Here is a 17139-nt window from a genome sequence, read left to right as displayed (position 1 = left end):
ACCTGCCTGCTCCTGGTCCATATCCCTCCAAACCTTTCCTGCTCATGAACTTATCCAAATGTCTTTTAAACGTTATAACTGCACCCACATCCATCACTTCCTCTGGAAATTCATTCCACACATGAACCACCCTCTGTGCAAAAAAAAAACAAAATTTGCCTTTCATGTCTGTCTTAAAATCTCTCTCCTCTCACCTTTAAAAATGTGCCCCCTAGTCTTGGTCACATTCTCCCTGTGTCTGCGTGGATTTCCTCTGGGTGTTCTGGCTTTCTCCCACAATCTAAAGATGTGCAGGTTAGTGTGGATTGGTCATGTTAAATTGCCCATAGTGTCCAGGGATGTGCAAGTTAGGGGCATTACTCGGGTAAATACAGGATAATAGGGTAGGGGAATGGATCTGGGTGGGTAACTCTTCAGTGGGCTGGTGTGAACTTGTTGGGCTGAAGGGCCTGTTTCCACACTGTAGGGATTCTAATTTTAATGCATAATTCTAAAAGGTTTTCTGCAATCTTATGCTTGTCATGTCAATTTAAATACTTCAGTTTCTAAGAAATTCATGTTTTTCTTGTTAGGATGGCTTTTAAGAGGGTTGCGTTTCGAGGGAGATGGGTCAAACGCAGGAAAATGGGACTAGTTTAGTTCTGGAAGCTTGGGCAGCATGGACGAGTTGTCACTTGTTTAATGTGCTGCCCTCTCCATGTTGCCCCTCACGCTGATCCATTATGGCCCTCCCTGCTGCCTGCCCAGATTTCCACGGGGCTGATGGGCAAATTGAGATTGTCAACGATGTTTGAAACCGATCTCTATGTTAACCTGTTAACAGCGAAGAAATCTGGTGATGAATCACACACTGGTTTTTAATCAGTAAGAGAATAGAGGATTATGGGGAAAACCCAGGGAAGGGAAGGTGAGGATTATTGGATCAGCTGTGCTATCTCAACAGCAGAGGGGTGAGTGCTAAAGGCTTGGAGATTCAGAGGTGGTTTAAGTACAGTTACTCCCGGTCTGGGTTAGACTGAGCACCCTGCAAGAAAATGCTGGCACCTCCTTCATAGGACTGTTCGCCCACTCCCAATAGAAACCAGAATGTTGAATAATTTGAATCTCAGGCTATTCACCTCAGGGGAAATACTCCACCTCCTTCCTCCCAGCAGCCTTGAGGGCTGCCTTTACTCCTTGCTGTAAGTTAGTGAAATACTGCTGTTGGTTTTGTTGTTCTTCAGTTTCTGCTGATTCCTTTTAGTCTGCATCATTTGAAATTGGACTAGTGAGTGACCTTGTTGCTTGCATTTTGATTCCTAGACATGGGAATGATTAGAATTATCACTGGGCGGAGCGGTGGCTCAGTGGTTAGCACTGCTATCTGTCTGGGGACCCGGGTTCGATTCCACCCTCTGGTCACTGTGGCTGTCTTTGAGGTGTTTACATGTTCTCCATGTCTGAGTGGGTTAGCTGCAGGTGCTCCAGTTTCCTCCCATAGTCCAAAGATGTGTAGGTTGGGGTGGATTGGCCATGCTAAATTGTCCCATAGTGTCCAGGAATGTGCAGGATAGGTGGGTTAGCCATGGGAGATGCAGGATTACAGGGTAGAGCAGGTCTTTGGGAATGGGTGGGGTGCTGTTTGGTGAGTCAGCATGGGCGCGATGAGCTGAATGAATCCCTTAGTGCGGAAACAGGCCAATGATTCCAAGAAAATGGCCTTTTGTGAAGGATTGATGCTGCACAATTAATACCTTGCAATTTAAGAAGTGAATGCTATAACGTTATTGTCTTTATTATAATTTCTGTCAGGCACATTGGGGGCTTGGGGAAATCTACAGGGGTTTTGGACGCCCTGCGTGTGTTTTGATCTTTGGCTGTTAATTCTCAAGAGCTGTTTGAAAATTAATTTACGTTCAGTTCTGTAATTGACACAAATTCCGTGTAAACTGTTAGATGTTCTTCTTTCCTTTTACAGAGCCAAGCAGTGACCACCTCCAACGTGGATGTGACCAAACTTCTCGGTGAGGAGAGGAATGCTGTAGAGCTGATAGGGAACTTTTCCAAAGTGAGCTTTTCTTCAACTTTTTTGAAATCTATTGCTACACAATCTATTTTTCCCAACCCCTGTCAGGGGCTTTTTGCATGCCAAGAGGTCCCCAATGCTTTCCTCCACTTGGTTGTCACTGTGGGAGCCTGGTCAATGCATGTTGTTGAGCTACTGAGATATGTGGTTCCACAGACGTGCTCAACTTTTCGGCTAGAAATGATTAGGCCACAGTCCATTACCTAGCTTCAACCCATATACATCAATGCCTGACCACCTCATAACCAGCCATCTCTAGTGAACGTTTCAATTGATCTGACATTCCACACCCCCCTCGTGGAAAGAGGGGTCTAAATATTTCCTCGTCTTGATGTAGGGGTGGGGGATGCCACCTAGTTCTCATCGTGTGTGTCAGATGTCCTCAACTTTCGCAGCCCAGGGAAATAATCCCCCCAGCTTAAACAACCTGTCCTCTGAAATGACCCTTCAAGAAGGGGCTTTGTATCTGATTCTCCTGTCCATCTCTCTAACCCACAAGCAACATGATCAATATCACTTGCCTTACCTGGTGCCATGACCTGATGCAGTCCTGGAATCCTGCAGACTGAGATTTTTGTGCTACTTTACGCAGTGCCTTTACTCACTCAGCCATTGGTGCCTTACCTTTTGTACAGGCAGTTCCTCTACGTCGTTATGGAAAAATCACGCTTTCGAAAAGGCACTTAGTGTTGGCAATCTAATTGCGTTAGGGCCAACACATCTTCTAAAAGGTCACGCGTTACAAAGTGTTCCTTATTCATCAATCGCCTTACACAATTTGCGTTGATGAAATGAGTGTTACAGCAGAACAACCTGTACCTGTGACATGTAGTGAGCAGGATATCTCTGGCTTAATACCTTTTGGATCAGGCAAATTAGTGAGCAAATATCCAAAGTGACCTTTCTTTATTTTTTTCTCTTTCATATTTAAAACACTTCACATTTCGTTGAAAGAATTCAAAATCTTTTGAAGCACCAGGCCTTTGGAATGTTTCACATATCTCCATTGCTCACTCTTCGGTTGCTGTGCCCTGACGTTGTCAAAGTCTTTCTCCTGAACTCTGTCTTGGCTTTGATAGCTTTTCCAAACTCTCTGACCCTTTTCTCCCCTGCTCGGATGGTGAGCCCTCTCACTCCTAGTTGTGTGAGTGGGTGTCATAGATTTCCAAACCCCCTCCATTTGCACTATCCATCTCTACCAACCTCTCCTAGAGGGAGAAGGGCAGATTGATGGGAACATCACCCCCTTCAGTCCCACACCATCCTGACTGGGAAATATATCACCGCTCATTTGCTTCCGCTGGGTCAGAATCTTGGAATTCCCTGACAGTGTTATTGATTATAACCTATACCAGGTGGACAGCAGAGCGAGAGAGCTCACAACAACTTTCCTGAGAGTAACTGGGGAGAGACAGAAAACTAATGAGTGAAAAATAAATCCGATCGGGGTCTTTTGTGAAACTGGATGAGTTTGGGGAACTTCATTGTGTTAAAACAGGCAAATAGTGTTGCAGCTTTGCTCTGTTGTTTGTGATGGGAGTTACCAGTAGCCTGTGCCTACAGCCATGCTAGTCTGAAAATGCTGCTTGATCTCTGAAGCTAAGCTGACTCTGGTCTGATTAATATCTGGGTGGGAGACTGCCTGGGAATACCAGATTCAGCTCAGTGGTTAGCACTGCTGCCTCAGTGACAGGGACCAGGGTTCGATTCCAGCCTAGGTGATTGTCTGCATGGATTTCCTCTGGGTGCTCCGGTTTCCTCCCACAGTCCAAGGTTAAGGTGGATTGACCACTGCTGCCTCACAGCGCCAGAGACCTGAGTTCAGTTCCCGCCTCAGGCGACTGCCTGTGTGGAGTTTGCACATTCTCCCCACGTCTGCGTGGGTTTCCTCCGAGTGCTCCGGTTTCCTCCCACAGTCCAAAGATGTGTAGGTTAGGTGAATTGGCCAGGCTGAGTTGCCCGTATTGTTAGGTGAAGGGGTAAATGTAGGGGAATGGGTCTGGGTGGGTTGCGCTCCAGCGGGTTGGTGTGGACTTGTTGGGCCGAAGGGCCTGTTTCCACACTGTAAGTAATTTAATCTAATGCTAAATTGCTCCATAGTGTCCAGGGATATGCAGGTTAGGTGGGTTAGCCATGGGAAGTGCAGCATTAGTGATAAGGTATTTGGGTTGGGTAGGAAGCTCTTCAGAGGGCTGGAGTGGACTCAAGGGCTGAATGGCCTGCTCCCACACTGGAGGGGTTCTATGATTCTAATGACACCTTTCCCTCCATAGGCTGGCTCGCGGCTGATGTGATGTTGAAAGCCTGAGCTTCCTGTTTGAGGTGCTAACGGTTTCTGTCTTTTTGTTTGGCAGGTGTATGCATTGCCCACAGTAATGGGTAAGCACGGCGATTTGAAGTACATCTCTCCAGAAACGGTATGTTCCACTGAACCTGGAGCTGCTTGTGTTTATAACAGAGCTGGTGTCTGTGTAGCTGGGAGAGAGAAGTGGAGAGATTTCATTTAGACTTCATCCGGGCCGCCAATTCCAAACAAGACCCTCTGGGCCCTAGCTTAGGAGATCCGGGTCTTTATCTGGGAAAGCATGTGACAAGGTGGAGAGGGTAAACGCAGGGCATTGAGCTCAGTGTGGGAGGGAAGCATGGCTGTGGCTTGTTCCATGGCCATTTCTACAAGGAGCTGCTTTGTGATTGAGGTGCTGCTGGTTAGATCTCAGTGAGTGTAGGTGAAGAGGGAGCAACAACAAGGTAAGGGTAAGCTAAAAGTCTTTTTTGTTTTTTCCACCATTCTCCCCACAAGTCTGCTAGTTGTTAAAGGGGCAGAGATGGCAGCCAATGCAATGCTATGCTCCTCCTGTCAGATGTGGGAGATCAGGGGGCAGTCTAGTGTCCCTGGTCTCTATATCTGCAACTATTAAGTCACAGCACTGGGTGCTCTCGTTTCCTCCCACAGTCACAAAGATGAATTGCCCATGCTAAATTGTCCATAGTATTAGGTGCATTTGTCAGAGGGAAATGGGTCTGGGTGGGTTACTCTTCGGTGTGGACTGGTTGGGCCAAAGGGCCTGTTTCCACACAGTATGGAATCTAATTTAATCTAATCTAATCACTGGTGCTGTTCTGTTTTGTTAACTTTTTTTTTTTGCCCAATGCCATTTGTATTTTTGACTGAGACTCACTGGGAATGAGACCACAGAGTGATTACACTGCAGTGGGTGGCCTGCAGGTTTTACCAGGATGGAATTCAAGACGTTGAAATGTTGTGTTTTCCCTGCGCACCCCTCCCCACATGATGTCACAAGTTATGATGTAGTTTCCCATCCTTCAGCCAATTGTCTGTGTCTGTGTCAGCACAGGAAGTATCTATGCTGTAAAGTGTGGCTTTCCCACAGATGGTGAAGGTCCTATGTGGAGAATATGACCATGTTTTGGAAGGATGCTACATCGTTGACTGCCGCTATCCCTATGAGTTTGAGGGAGGTCATATCCGGGTAAGTGCAGGGGATAGAGAAATGCTCTTTCTTAAATTGTGACCCTACATATGTCCTCGTGAAGAAATGTAGAAAGTAGGTGCATGGAGTAGGCCGTTCAGCCTTCGAGCCTGCGTCACCATTCAATATGATCACGGGCTGATCATACAGCCTCAGTATCCCATTCCCGCCCTCTCTCCGTGCCACTTGAATCCTTGAGCCACCAGGCCAACGTCCAGCTCCCTCTTGGATATATCGAAGAAACTGGCCCCAACAGCTCCCTGTGGGAGAGAATTCCGCAGGTTCGCGACTCCGAGTGAAGACATTCTTCCTTATCTCAGTCCTGATTGGCTTACCCCTTATCCTGAAAGGACAATTTGTTGTGGCCAGTTGTTAGGTTAACAAATGGGAACTCCTGTCTTTGCCTAGCCAGAGTCTCCTTGCCCGTAATTCTCATTTTGAACTCCCAATTAATTTACCCCGTTGGGTGTGGATGTGAATTGTTGGGAATTTGCAGTTACTAACCATTGATTGTGTTCTTGCCCCAGTTGTAACTGTTTCTGGATAATGCTTGTTTGGATGTGTCCTGCTAATTCTCCTTCCAGACTGACCATTCCTGCTGCCTGTGCTTTTCCCAGGGTGCCCTGAACCTTCACAAAGCTGACGATTGCGTTGACTATTTCTTCAAGAAACCCATAATTCCCAGCTCCGATGCCAAGAGGTTGATAATAGTTTTCCACTGTGAATTTTCATCAGAGCGTGGACCGAAGATGTGAGCTGCATTTAATTATTTTCAAGATCTCCATGAGGAGGGTGTTGAGCGTAGTGAAGGGTGCAAAGGGATTTGGCACCTCCCCATGAGCAGTTTCTGATCTCTCAGCCACCCAAACCTGAAGGAAAGCCTTCAGCTGATTGAGGAATGGTGTGGGTTAGCTCGCTTCTCCCACAAAGAGCTCATTAGACCAAACTGAGCCTTGTACTCCATCCCATCATTTAATGGCACTTCAACCATGGAGCACCATGTCCAGTTCTGGTTGTCCTGTTAGAGGAAGGAATTTATTACTCTGGAGAGGGTTCGGAAGAGGTTTACCAGGATGTTGCCGGGTATGGAGGGTTTGAGTTATAAAGAAAGGCTGGATAGGCTGAGATTTCTTTCACTGGGGCGTAGGAGGTTGAGAGGTGACCTGATCGAGGTTTATAAAATCATGAGGGGCACGAATAAGGTGAATGGTAGGTGTCTCTTCCCTAGGATGAGCGAGTTTTTAAGGTGAAAGGAGAAAGATTTAAAACCGACATGAGCGGCCTTTCTTTTACAGAGGTTCATGTGCAAAATGTACCTCAGGAAGTGCTGGATGTAGGTACAATTTACAATGTTTAAAAGACATCTTGATAAGTACGTGAATAGGAAAGGTTTGGAGGGCCATGAGTTGGGAGCAGGCAGGTGGGGCGATTTAGTTTGGGATTATGGTCGGTACAGACTGGTAGGGTCAAAGGGTCTGTTTCCATCCTGGATGGCTCGATGACTTTCCTCTTGCAGATGGTTTTAAAGGGCATTTCTTGTGAAATGACATTTTCAATCTTCCCCTGTGTAGAGGTGAGTGCATCACATGATATAAATGTAGTGTTATAATTACTGTAATGATTCTCACACCAGGCCATCCAATGTGAGGAGATGGTCCCAGATTTACATTTCAGGCAGAAACCTGCTCTAGGGTAAACTGTAAGGCTAACATTACTTGCATAAAGAGCCAAGGATGTGTAGAGATAAGAACTTGCCTAAAATTTCAACAGATCACTTGAAAGCATCCCTTTTTGAGTATCATGAAGGTCTTCCTGATTGCTTATTGGTTGTGCACTACTCAATGTGATTTTATTGCTAGATCAAGAGAGGAAATGGTTATGCAAAATGATTGGTTGTTAGGTCCTTTAAGAGCATTAAAAAAAGCAATGCGATACTTTAGAAGTGTCGCTATGTAACGCAAGAAACATAACAGACCATCTGGGCACAGCAAGATCCCATAAACAGCTAGTTGGTGATAGCTACATAATCTGATTCCAGTGATTGTTGATCAGGGGTAATTAAGCTGCTGCCTCTCTCCCAGGTAGCACCTTAGGGTTATTTTACATCAACCTACAAAGACCTGCATCTGGAAGCTTTGGCCCCTGACAATGCAGCACTGCCTCACTGCTTCCCAGGAGCACCTGCTCATATTTGGTGCTCAAGGCTCTGGATTGAGTCTTAAACCCATAACTTTCTCACTTGCTGCTGACTCAGCTTCAGCTCAGATGTGACCCTGATCGCTATGCAATAGCAACTATGGGAAAGCACATTCATGTTTTGGAGTGAGGGGGGGAAAGATATAAAAGAGACCTAAGGGGCAACTTTTTCAGAGGGTGGTACGTGTATGGAATGAGCTGCCAGAGGACGCGGTAGAGGCTGGTACAATTACAGCATTTAAAAGGCAATTGGATGGGTATATGAATAGGAAGGGTTTGGATGGATGTGGGCTGGATGCTGGCTGGTGGGACTAGATTGGGTTGGGATATCTGGTCAGCATGGACGGGTTGGGCTGAAGGGTCTGTTTCCATGCTGTACATCTGACCCTACGAATCCAGCAGGACCTGGTTATGGTGAGTTCGGTCCACGTCAAAAATACAAAGCTCCCTGTTTGGTCTCTTCAGGAAAAGTACTGTAGCTTTCTGTTCAAGGGACTGTGTGCACGGCTGGTGACACTAATACTGGAGCAGGTGATGGGAGCACTCTTCGGTGGGCAGTCAGCATCACCCAGAGGAGTGGATGAGGGGAGGAGCCTGTGATTTACTCTGAATGAAGGATCCTGTGTCAGGCAATCTGAGACGGGGAGTATTGTTCATTGGGAGCCGTTGGAAATGGGCTGCTGCTGTACTGTAGAGGAAGGACCTAGCTGCTTGGTGCCCCTCTGGTACACCGTCTTTTTAACTTTATGAATATTAACACTTTATCACAAGTTTGTATATGAAAAGCAGCATGGGTGAATAAGATAATTAATTAATTAAAACTCATTCATAATGGCAGGATAAGTAAGGCTGTATCAAGGCTACAGCAGGTAGGAGCTCCTGGATCCCATGTCTGAAGTGCTCGCATTTGTTTCGGAACATTAGCTGGAATCTCAGGAGTATTAGTGACATTGCCATCCACTGCTGGCTTTGTCTCTGTCTGTGTGTTTTTCTGTCTTCTCCTCTCCCTCCCCCCACAATAAAACCCAGATGCTCCTTTGCTGTGATGTTAAATCTCTATGGACAAGCTGCACCAATGGGATGGTGTGGTGTTGGTCTCTGCCTTGGTGAAAGGCAGTTGGGAAAGGCCCATACGACCGCAGACGTTTACCACAAAGCAGCTTTGCATGTTGTAGGGTCTTACTGCTGCACTGTGTATACCAATCTGGTTTATTTCATCCCCAAGGTGCCGGTTGGTGCGGGAGGAGGACAGGAGTCTGAACGAATACCCAAACCTGTACTATCCAGAGCTCTACATCCTGAAAGGAGGCTATAAGGCTTTTTTCCCTCAGTTTGTGGTAAGTAATGGCTGGGAGGCTGGAGGGATTCTAGTGAAGCACACTGGACAAACTCATTCTGAATTCGTGGTGTTTTATCACCTTTTTATATCTGGGCCTATTGCCTACTCCAGAGCATCTAACCCAGACTGAACATTCTCACTGGATGATGCACTGTTGGGACTGCAATCCTTCTCTGTGTAAATCAAGTAAACCAAGTTAATCCTGAGTACCAGCAAGTGCCCTTTGTTGAGTTTTTGGCTCTTTGTGCCTCCCAACGTTGTGGTGATGCCTGTAACGTGGGTTTATCAGTGAGATTACACACTCCAGCCTCTCCAGGAAAACTTGTCATTTCACAATCTTTACCACTCCCAGCCCAAGGACAAGATTAGAGCACCCGGAGGAAACTGTAACAGACACAGGGGGAATGTGCAAACTCCACATGGACAGTCACCTGAGGGAGGAATCGAACCTGGGTCCCTGGTACTGAGACAGCAGTGCTAAGGGTGCCTATTTGTGGGTCTTGAGATGGCAAGTCTGGGGTCTCTGATTCCAATGTGACCATTGGTGGGTGGTAATGGAGGTTGATGGTGCTGGGGGGAACGGTGCCTTTGTGATGCCTGTCTCTCCTTGCTCAGTGGAAATCGGTTCTGTACAATGTGACTCCCTGCCAGGTGACGTCCTCCCAGTTGTTGATGTGGAATTTCTGGAGGTTAGTCCGGATGTTATCTTTTGAAGAGTTTCTTTTGACCATGAGAGGCACACTGACCTTCAGCGGGGAGAACATTCACTGTTTTGAGAGGAGTGAGCTGGGTGTGGAGATGACATGGCTGGTCCATTGGAGTTGCTGTTGAATGATGATGGTGGTGGTGATGCTGCCTATGTTGGCCTCCTCCAAGACACTGGTGTTACTCTACTTGCCTTTGGAGCTGGGCCACAGGATTTTCCGTCGGGATCTCTGGTGTTGTTCCAGTGCCTAAAGGTGCCTATTGTTGGTAGTCAATGTTTCAGCTCCGTTTGGCAGCGTGGGAAGGATGACCAGCTTTGGAGAGTGTCGGCCTATAGATCATGGTCCTCACACACCCTTCTGAGAATGGCACAGGTTCGATGGCCTGGCTCACAGGTTGTTGGATTTGCACGTCGATATTGGCATTAGAAGAGAGAAGGCTGCAGTGGTCTAGGAAATGGTCCACATTTTCAGGGAGATAGTTGCCCCTCATTGTAAGAGGGGTGGCGGGGCTCGGTGGTGATTGATGCAGTACTAGAGTTTTTGTTTTAAGAATAAGGCTCCGGAGCTTATGCCTTGGCAAAGCCACTGATGCAGGTCTTCCGAAGAGTGCGTGCTGCAATGGTGTTGTCAGCATCTTGACCCTCCAAGATGGTGGTGGTGGAGACCTTGCCCTTGAACCTATGAAAGTTGAACAGCCTGCCGTCCACACGGTAAACAGCTTGAATTCCCTCTGGCAGGTTTTGGCCCGTGAGATAGAGGACAGTGACAGTGAGGATGGTGAACAGGGTGGGTGTGATGATGCAGTCCCACTTGACCCCAGTCTCCATGGTGAAAGGCTCAGACGCCAATCTGTGGTTGCTCAGTGCTGTCACCGGTATTAAGCAGCCTTAGCCTCCCTGATGAACCAATCAGAGCAGACACATCGTGACTGGATTTGCCAGGGATTGATAAGAAGCCTCTGAAATTCCCACAGTCAGCCTTGCCATCCTTTTGTGAACATGGTCACAATCAGAGCATCTCTGAGCTCCGAGGGAAGTTCTTCATGAGAATGGATATGTTCGTGGAGCTGTGGGCCATACTCCATTAGGATATCTGCAGGAATCCCATCAGGACCAGCAGCCTTGTTATGACATCCTGTGTTTGAGTCACACTGGAATGGATCTCTTGGCAGTTTGGTTGATGGTTTCCAAGTTAATGTTGTTGTTACGGTTGAGGAAGTCTTGGAAGTGCTCTGTCCAGGGGATGTTTATTGCCTCAATATCCTTGAGCAGCTTTACTGTCTCTAGAGCAAGGGGTTTAGGCCATGGTGGCCTGGATCCTATGTGGTGGTGGAGAAGCCTCTTGTGTGATTGGCATCTGCCAACTGCTGCATTTCCAAGGTATTGTCAGTTGGCCATTTTGCTTTTGGGCTCCCTTTTACGGGTGTGTGTGCGCGTGTGTCCCCCAGTCCCAAAGCCTCCCGGAGCGAACGACGGTGTCATCAATGGGATGCCATTGTTCGGGGCATGGGTGCCCCCCAGAGACTGAGTTTATCTTTCTGATGGACCGTGTTGGTGATGGTGAGTTTGTACTCGGCACACTGAGAAGAAGGACTCCATTGGGGTTGACATTGTCAACACCTTCCCTTCCCATAGTGCCATTCCAAACGTTAAGGTCTTCACCAACCCTGGCATTGATCATTCCCAGAGGAATGATAGTTTTCTTTGGGGATACTTGACGACAGCGTGGCAAGTTTGGCATACAAAGTACTCTTCCAAGTTAAGGGTTGGGGCATAAGTGTTCCCAACCGTAGCCATCTGCTGATCAGTGGGCATCAGGCAGATGGTCATGAGTCTCACGTTGATCCCCATGGGACGTTCAAAGGCAACTGATGGATCCAACACCAGGAATTCTGGGCTTCCCTTTCCCAAAGAAGGTGTCACCACCTGCAGCTGCCCTTCGTCTGTAGGCGAGAGCAGCTAGGTCAATCTGAATCTCTCTTTGGTTCTCTGGTTATGGTTGAAACTTTATTGCTGGAACAGCACAGCAGGTCAGGCAGCATCCAGGGAACAGGAGATTCGACGTTTCGGGCACAAGCCCTTCTTCAGGAATGAGCAGAGAGTGTTCAGCAGGAGAAGATAAAAGGTAGGGAGGAGGGACTTGGAGGAGGGGAGTTGGAAATGTGATAGGTGGAAAGAGGTCAAGGTGAGGGTGATAGGTCGGAGTAGGATGGAGGCGGAGAGGTCAACAGTCTCGGACTCCTCCCTCCCCTTCCTAGACCTTTCTGTTTCTATCTCAGGCGACCGAATCAACACGGACATCTACTACAAACCAACCGACTCCCACAGCTACCTGGACTACACCACCTCCCATCCTGCCCCCTGTAAAAACGCCATCCCATTCTCCCAAATCCTTCGTCTCCGCCGCATCTGCTCCCAGGAGGACCAGTTCAAAATACGCACAACACAGACGGCCTCCTTCTTCAAGGACCGCAATTTCCCCCCCGACGCGGTCGACGGTGCCCTCCACCGCACCTCCTCCACTTCCCGCTCCTCCGCCCTTGAGCCCCGCCCCTCCAACCGCCACCAGGACAGAACCCCACTGGTCCTCACCTACCACCCCACCAATCTCCATGTACAGCGCATCATCCGCCGTCACTTCCGCCACCTCCAAACAGACCCAGCACCAAGGATATATTTCCCTCCCCTCCCCTATCAGCTGTCCGTAGAGACCACTCCCTCCGCGACTCCCTTGTCAGATCCACACCCCCCACCGACCCAACCACCACTCCCGGCACCTTCCCTTGCAACCGCAGGAGGTGCAACACTTGCGCCCACACCTCCCCCCTCACTCCTCTCCAAGGCCCAAAAGGAAACTCCCATATCCGCCACAGATTCACCTGCACCTCCACCCACATCATCTACTGCATCCGCTGCAGCCGGTGTGGCCTCCTCTATATTGGGGAGACAGGCCGCCTACTTGCGGAGCGATTCAGGGAGCACCTCTGGGCCACCCGGACGAACCAACCCAACCACCCTGCAGCATCCGCTGCACCCGATGTGGCCTCCTCTCCCCCCACCTTGTCTCAGCCGGATCCTTCCAGCCCGGCACCGCCTTCCTGACCTGCTGTCTTCTTCTTGACCTCTCCGCCTCCATCCTACTCCGACCTATCATCCTCACCTTGACCTCTTTCCACCTATCACATTTCCAACTCCCCTCCTCCAAGTCCCTCCTCCCTACCTTTTATCTTCTCCTGCTGAACACTCTCTGCTCATTCCTGAAGAAGGGCTTGTGCCCGAAACGTCGAATCTCCTGTTCCCTGGATGCTGCCTGACCTGCTGTGCTGTTCCAGCAATAAAGTTTCAACTTTGATCTCCAGCATCTGCAGACCTCACTTTCTCCTCTCTGGTTATGGTGTCTGTTCTCTCAGGTTGTTCACTGTTAGCTGGGTCAGTCAGGGTTCTTACGTTCCAGGCTCCAAAGCCTATCCTTCTTTGTCTCTATCCAAGTGTGGGTGATCTCTCTGGATGCGGTAATCCAGTCGGGGGTTTGGAGGCAGGCTAGTTTTAGGGTAATTTTTCTATTTTCCCCCCCTCCATTGGGGTGAACAGACCAGGTCCTAAACGCAGCTGCTCAGTCATTGGAGCAGCTGCTGAAATGCTCTGGCCCAGGAGCGCGATGAGGGAACCTGACACCCATTGCCCGGTGTGTCCGCTTGTGACCAGAGATTCCAGATATCACCGTCCTGCTCCCTCCACCACTAGCTGGTTGCCATAGGACGATCGCCTGGGTAAGGCTGGTGGGAGGACGCCCGGGTGTGGAGAAGCTGGTGTACAGTCCACCCTCCCAATGGACCTCAGAGACCAAGATGACTGGTGACCCTTCTCAGTCATATCCTTCATTCATCATAGCAACCGTTGATTCTCCAAGGTGATGATCTTATGCTATTATCACTGGACTGCTAATCCAAAGACCCAGCTAATGTTCTGGGGACCCAGGTTCGAATCCTGCCATGGCAGATGGTGGAATTTCCTTTCAATAGGAAGAAATCTGGAATTAAGCGTGAAATGGTGACCATGAATCCATAGTCAGAAAAGCCATCTGGTTCACTGAGGCCTTTTTTTTAGGGAAGGAAACTGCCATCCTCCTGGTCTGGCCTACATGTGACTACAGACCCTCAGCAATGTAGTTGGCTCTCAAATTGCCCTCTGAGCAATTTGGGATGGGCAGTAAGTGCTGGTCTAGGCAGTCATGCCCACATTCCATGAATGAATAAAAATAAAATTCAGCTATCTTCCTCTGCTGTTGAGGTTGTCATGGATTGCACTTTGTCTGGAACTTGCCTCTTGACCTTAGCCCCTGGCAGGGTCAGCCATGATATGCTCCAGGCGGTTTAGCCTCCCACCACAAGGTGGTGATCCTCAGGGAGGGCCTATGTCCAAGATGTGGAAGTCCTTTGGAGACTGGTGCACCCAAAATTCAGCTAGATGTTAAACAACTTTGACAGGCAGCCTCATTACCTGTCTGATAAAGGCCCCTTTTTTTTAAAAAAAAATCAGTAATGCTTCCGATGTTTCAGAGGAGCAACAATATTTCAAAAGTAGCATTGCCACTCTTTTAAACATGCTTTTGGAAACTTCAAGTTCAGGAAACTGCTCTACTATATCTAATGGGAAGTGAAAATCTTTAATTAAATGGCTTTAATCATCCCACTTTAATTAAAGTGGTTAGCACTGCTGCCTCACGGCACCAGGGACCCGGATTTGATTCCAGCCTCTGGCGACTGTCTGTGTGGAGTTTGCACATTGTCCGTGTCTGCATGGGTTTCTCCCACAGTCCAAACCCATGAAGGTTAGGGTGGATTGGCCTGTGCCACATTGCCCATAGTGTCCAGGGGCATGCAGGCTGGGTGGGTTAGCCAAGGGAAATGTGGAGTTAAGGGGATAGGGTGAGAAGCTCCTCAGAGGGTTGGTGAGTGTCTCGATGGGCTGAATGGTCTCTCTCTGCACTGTCGGGATTCTTTTATGAAACCTCATCTGGAGAGGAGCCCATTGTGAAACATGCACTTTGTGGATCATCTGTTGTGAGGCTATTGCTCTCATGTTGAGGGTTCCTGGCTGCTGGGGAAGGGTTTTGATCAGACATGTCATTCTTCTCTCAGTCAGCCGCCTCACCACGCACTGACTATGAATTATCTCCTCTTCTGAAATCTGGGACTGCCTGATGTGCTTTTTTTTTAAAAAAAAAAATCCTTTCCTTTCCTTTCCCGTAATGCAGAATTACTGCGACCCTCCAAGATACTGTCCCATGGACCATGAAGCCTTCCAGGAGGAGATGCTGAAGTTGCGGAGAAAGAGCAAGTCCTGGGCGGGAGAGCGTCGGAGGCGGGACCTCCTCTCCAGACTCAGGAAGATGTGACCAGCTGAGAGGAGCAGCCAATGAACTCTCTCTCGCCTTTTGATAGGCGCTGCCCTTTTACTGGTTTCCTCCAAAACTGGTCCTAAGCTATTTTTGACCTTCCAATTCTTGTACAACCCGATACAGCAGCGAAAGGACAGTCTAAATCCTGCAACGTCAGAAAGCAGGATAATTATTACCATGTGTCAAGTTGGTGCAAAGTGGATTTGGAAGGCAAAAGTTTTTTTAATTTAAAATCACTATCACTTCAAAGAATTTTATTTTAAGGATAACCGCATTAATTTAATAGAAGCTCCTGGTTTTGACCTTGTGACATTCTTTCTCTCTCTTGACCCCCTGCTCAACAGGTCAGGCAGCACCTGTGAAGAGAAATCACAGTTAACGTTTCTGGTCCAGCGACCCTTCCTCAGAACCAGGCCACTGGACCCAAAAATGTTAGCCCTGCTTTCTCTCCAGAGATGCTGCCAGACCTGTTGAGCTTTTCTGGCAATGTCTGTTTCTGGTTTATATAACCCTGGTTCTTTATGGTTTTCACCACTATGTTGGCCTTGCTGTAAATTTCCAATCTCATGACTCAGTTGGCAGAATAGCTGGCTACGTGTCCACCTCTCTGATCTTCCATCACATAGTTGCCTTGAGCTCGCAGGATTACGGAACTGGGAACGGCCAGTTATAGTAGACTTTCCCCTTACACTATGAGCAGATGCTGGCAAACGGGGTTTGTATTTTGTCTCTCAAGCTGTCTTGTTGGTGCTAGGATCTTCTGCAACATCACATTCCATGTGGTACCTGCCCCTGGACCCTCTTAGAGCATCTGTGGTAGATGTCAGTGTTGTGTAATGAGCAGTGACCAAAACTGTCTACTTTCACCACCCTGCTGCTCTGTCATGTGCCGTAGAGAAACCAACCAGACTATTCAAAAACCGAATTGGAAATTCTCAGCAGGTCTGACAGAACCGTTGGACCCTTGTGACTTTTCATCATAACCTGGCAAGTCTGTTCTTAACTCCCTGTTTCTCTCTCTCTGCAGATGCTGCTGTATTTCAGATTTCCAGCCTCTGAGATTTTTGCTTTTGATTTTTGAAAAACGTCCAATCAGGCTGTCATGGAAAAGTAAGGGGCTGGTACTTGTGCTGCTATGGTTTTACCTGAAAAGGCTCAGGGTGTTTGACCGTGAAGGGCGCGGGCATGGCCTGATCCTGCCTGACATGGACATTGCAGCTGGCATGCACTGGGCAGTGAGCTTTACACTGTGTGCAACACTCCTCTGTCCAGTGCTGCCCTGGCCAATATCAACGAATGCAGTACAACCCTTTGCTTCCCCAGCACTGGGAAAGCAAGTACCAAGTGATGTACTTGCTTGCTGTGAGCTCTACCCACTGTAGCAGCAAGTTGTGGGTCTGGTATCTAAAATACTGCATCAGTGTCTGTGTACAAGGCAGAAGACAAGTGCTTAGCATTTATATTAGTACCCTGGTTTCCATTACTTTAACATACATTAATTTGGTAAAATCTTGATTTCCTTACCATAATAGCTATTTATTTCAGTTCAGGAAGACTTGCTTCTGGGTACAGAAAACTAAAGAACTGTGGTTCTAATTAGTGGAAATCCAAAATAAGACTTTCCTTTTTGCGGGGAGGAAAAAATAGCACCTCTTTTGTTTATCCTCCATCTCCTTCTGTAGCTCTCACTTGAAGTACCATTTAGCCTTCTCTACACACACCCATTCTCCCTCCGGTCTAGTGACTGCATTGAACTGTTCCACTCTGTGTCAAAACGTTGGGTGAAGTTTGTTCCTACCTTCACTTGGTCAGTGATTTCTCGCAAAACTCACTGGATGGTGATCACAGATTTTCCCAGTTCCCTGATGCTCCCACTCTATCCCAAAGTTTAAGGGTCAGCATAATGCTCAAGGGCTGATTGCTACCTTGCTGAAATGTAAT

General features: G+C 48.0%; 1 protein-coding gene across 1 annotated transcript in view; it reads left to right on the top strand.

Moving 5' to 3' along the window:
• Nucleotides 1-15579, top strand: part of LOC122556870 (M-phase inducer phosphatase 1-B-like) — a 45523-nt gene extending 29944 nt beyond the window's left edge. Inside the window, exons 10-15 of the mRNA XM_043704126.1 lie at nucleotides 1958-2047; nucleotides 4420-4482; nucleotides 5458-5556; nucleotides 6141-6307; nucleotides 8978-9089; nucleotides 15055-15579. Coding sequence (XP_043560061.1) covers nucleotides 1958-2047; nucleotides 4420-4482; nucleotides 5458-5556; nucleotides 6141-6307; nucleotides 8978-9089; nucleotides 15055-15195 — 672 coding nt within the window. The 3' untranslated portion in view covers nucleotides 15196-15579. The remainder of the gene's footprint in view (nucleotides 1-1957; nucleotides 2048-4419; nucleotides 4483-5457; nucleotides 5557-6140; nucleotides 6308-8977; nucleotides 9090-15054) is intronic.
• The last annotated feature ends 1560 nt before the right edge of the window (nucleotides 15580-17139 follow it).

Source organism: Chiloscyllium plagiosum, chromosome 14, assembly GCF_004010195.1.
Source record: "Chiloscyllium plagiosum isolate BGI_BamShark_2017 chromosome 14, ASM401019v2, whole genome shotgun sequence".
Lineage (NCBI taxonomy): Eukaryota > Metazoa > Chordata > Chondrichthyes > Orectolobiformes > Hemiscylliidae > Chiloscyllium > Chiloscyllium plagiosum.
Note: the sequence above shows the minus strand (reverse complement) of the source record. Positions and strands in the feature narration are given on the sequence as shown.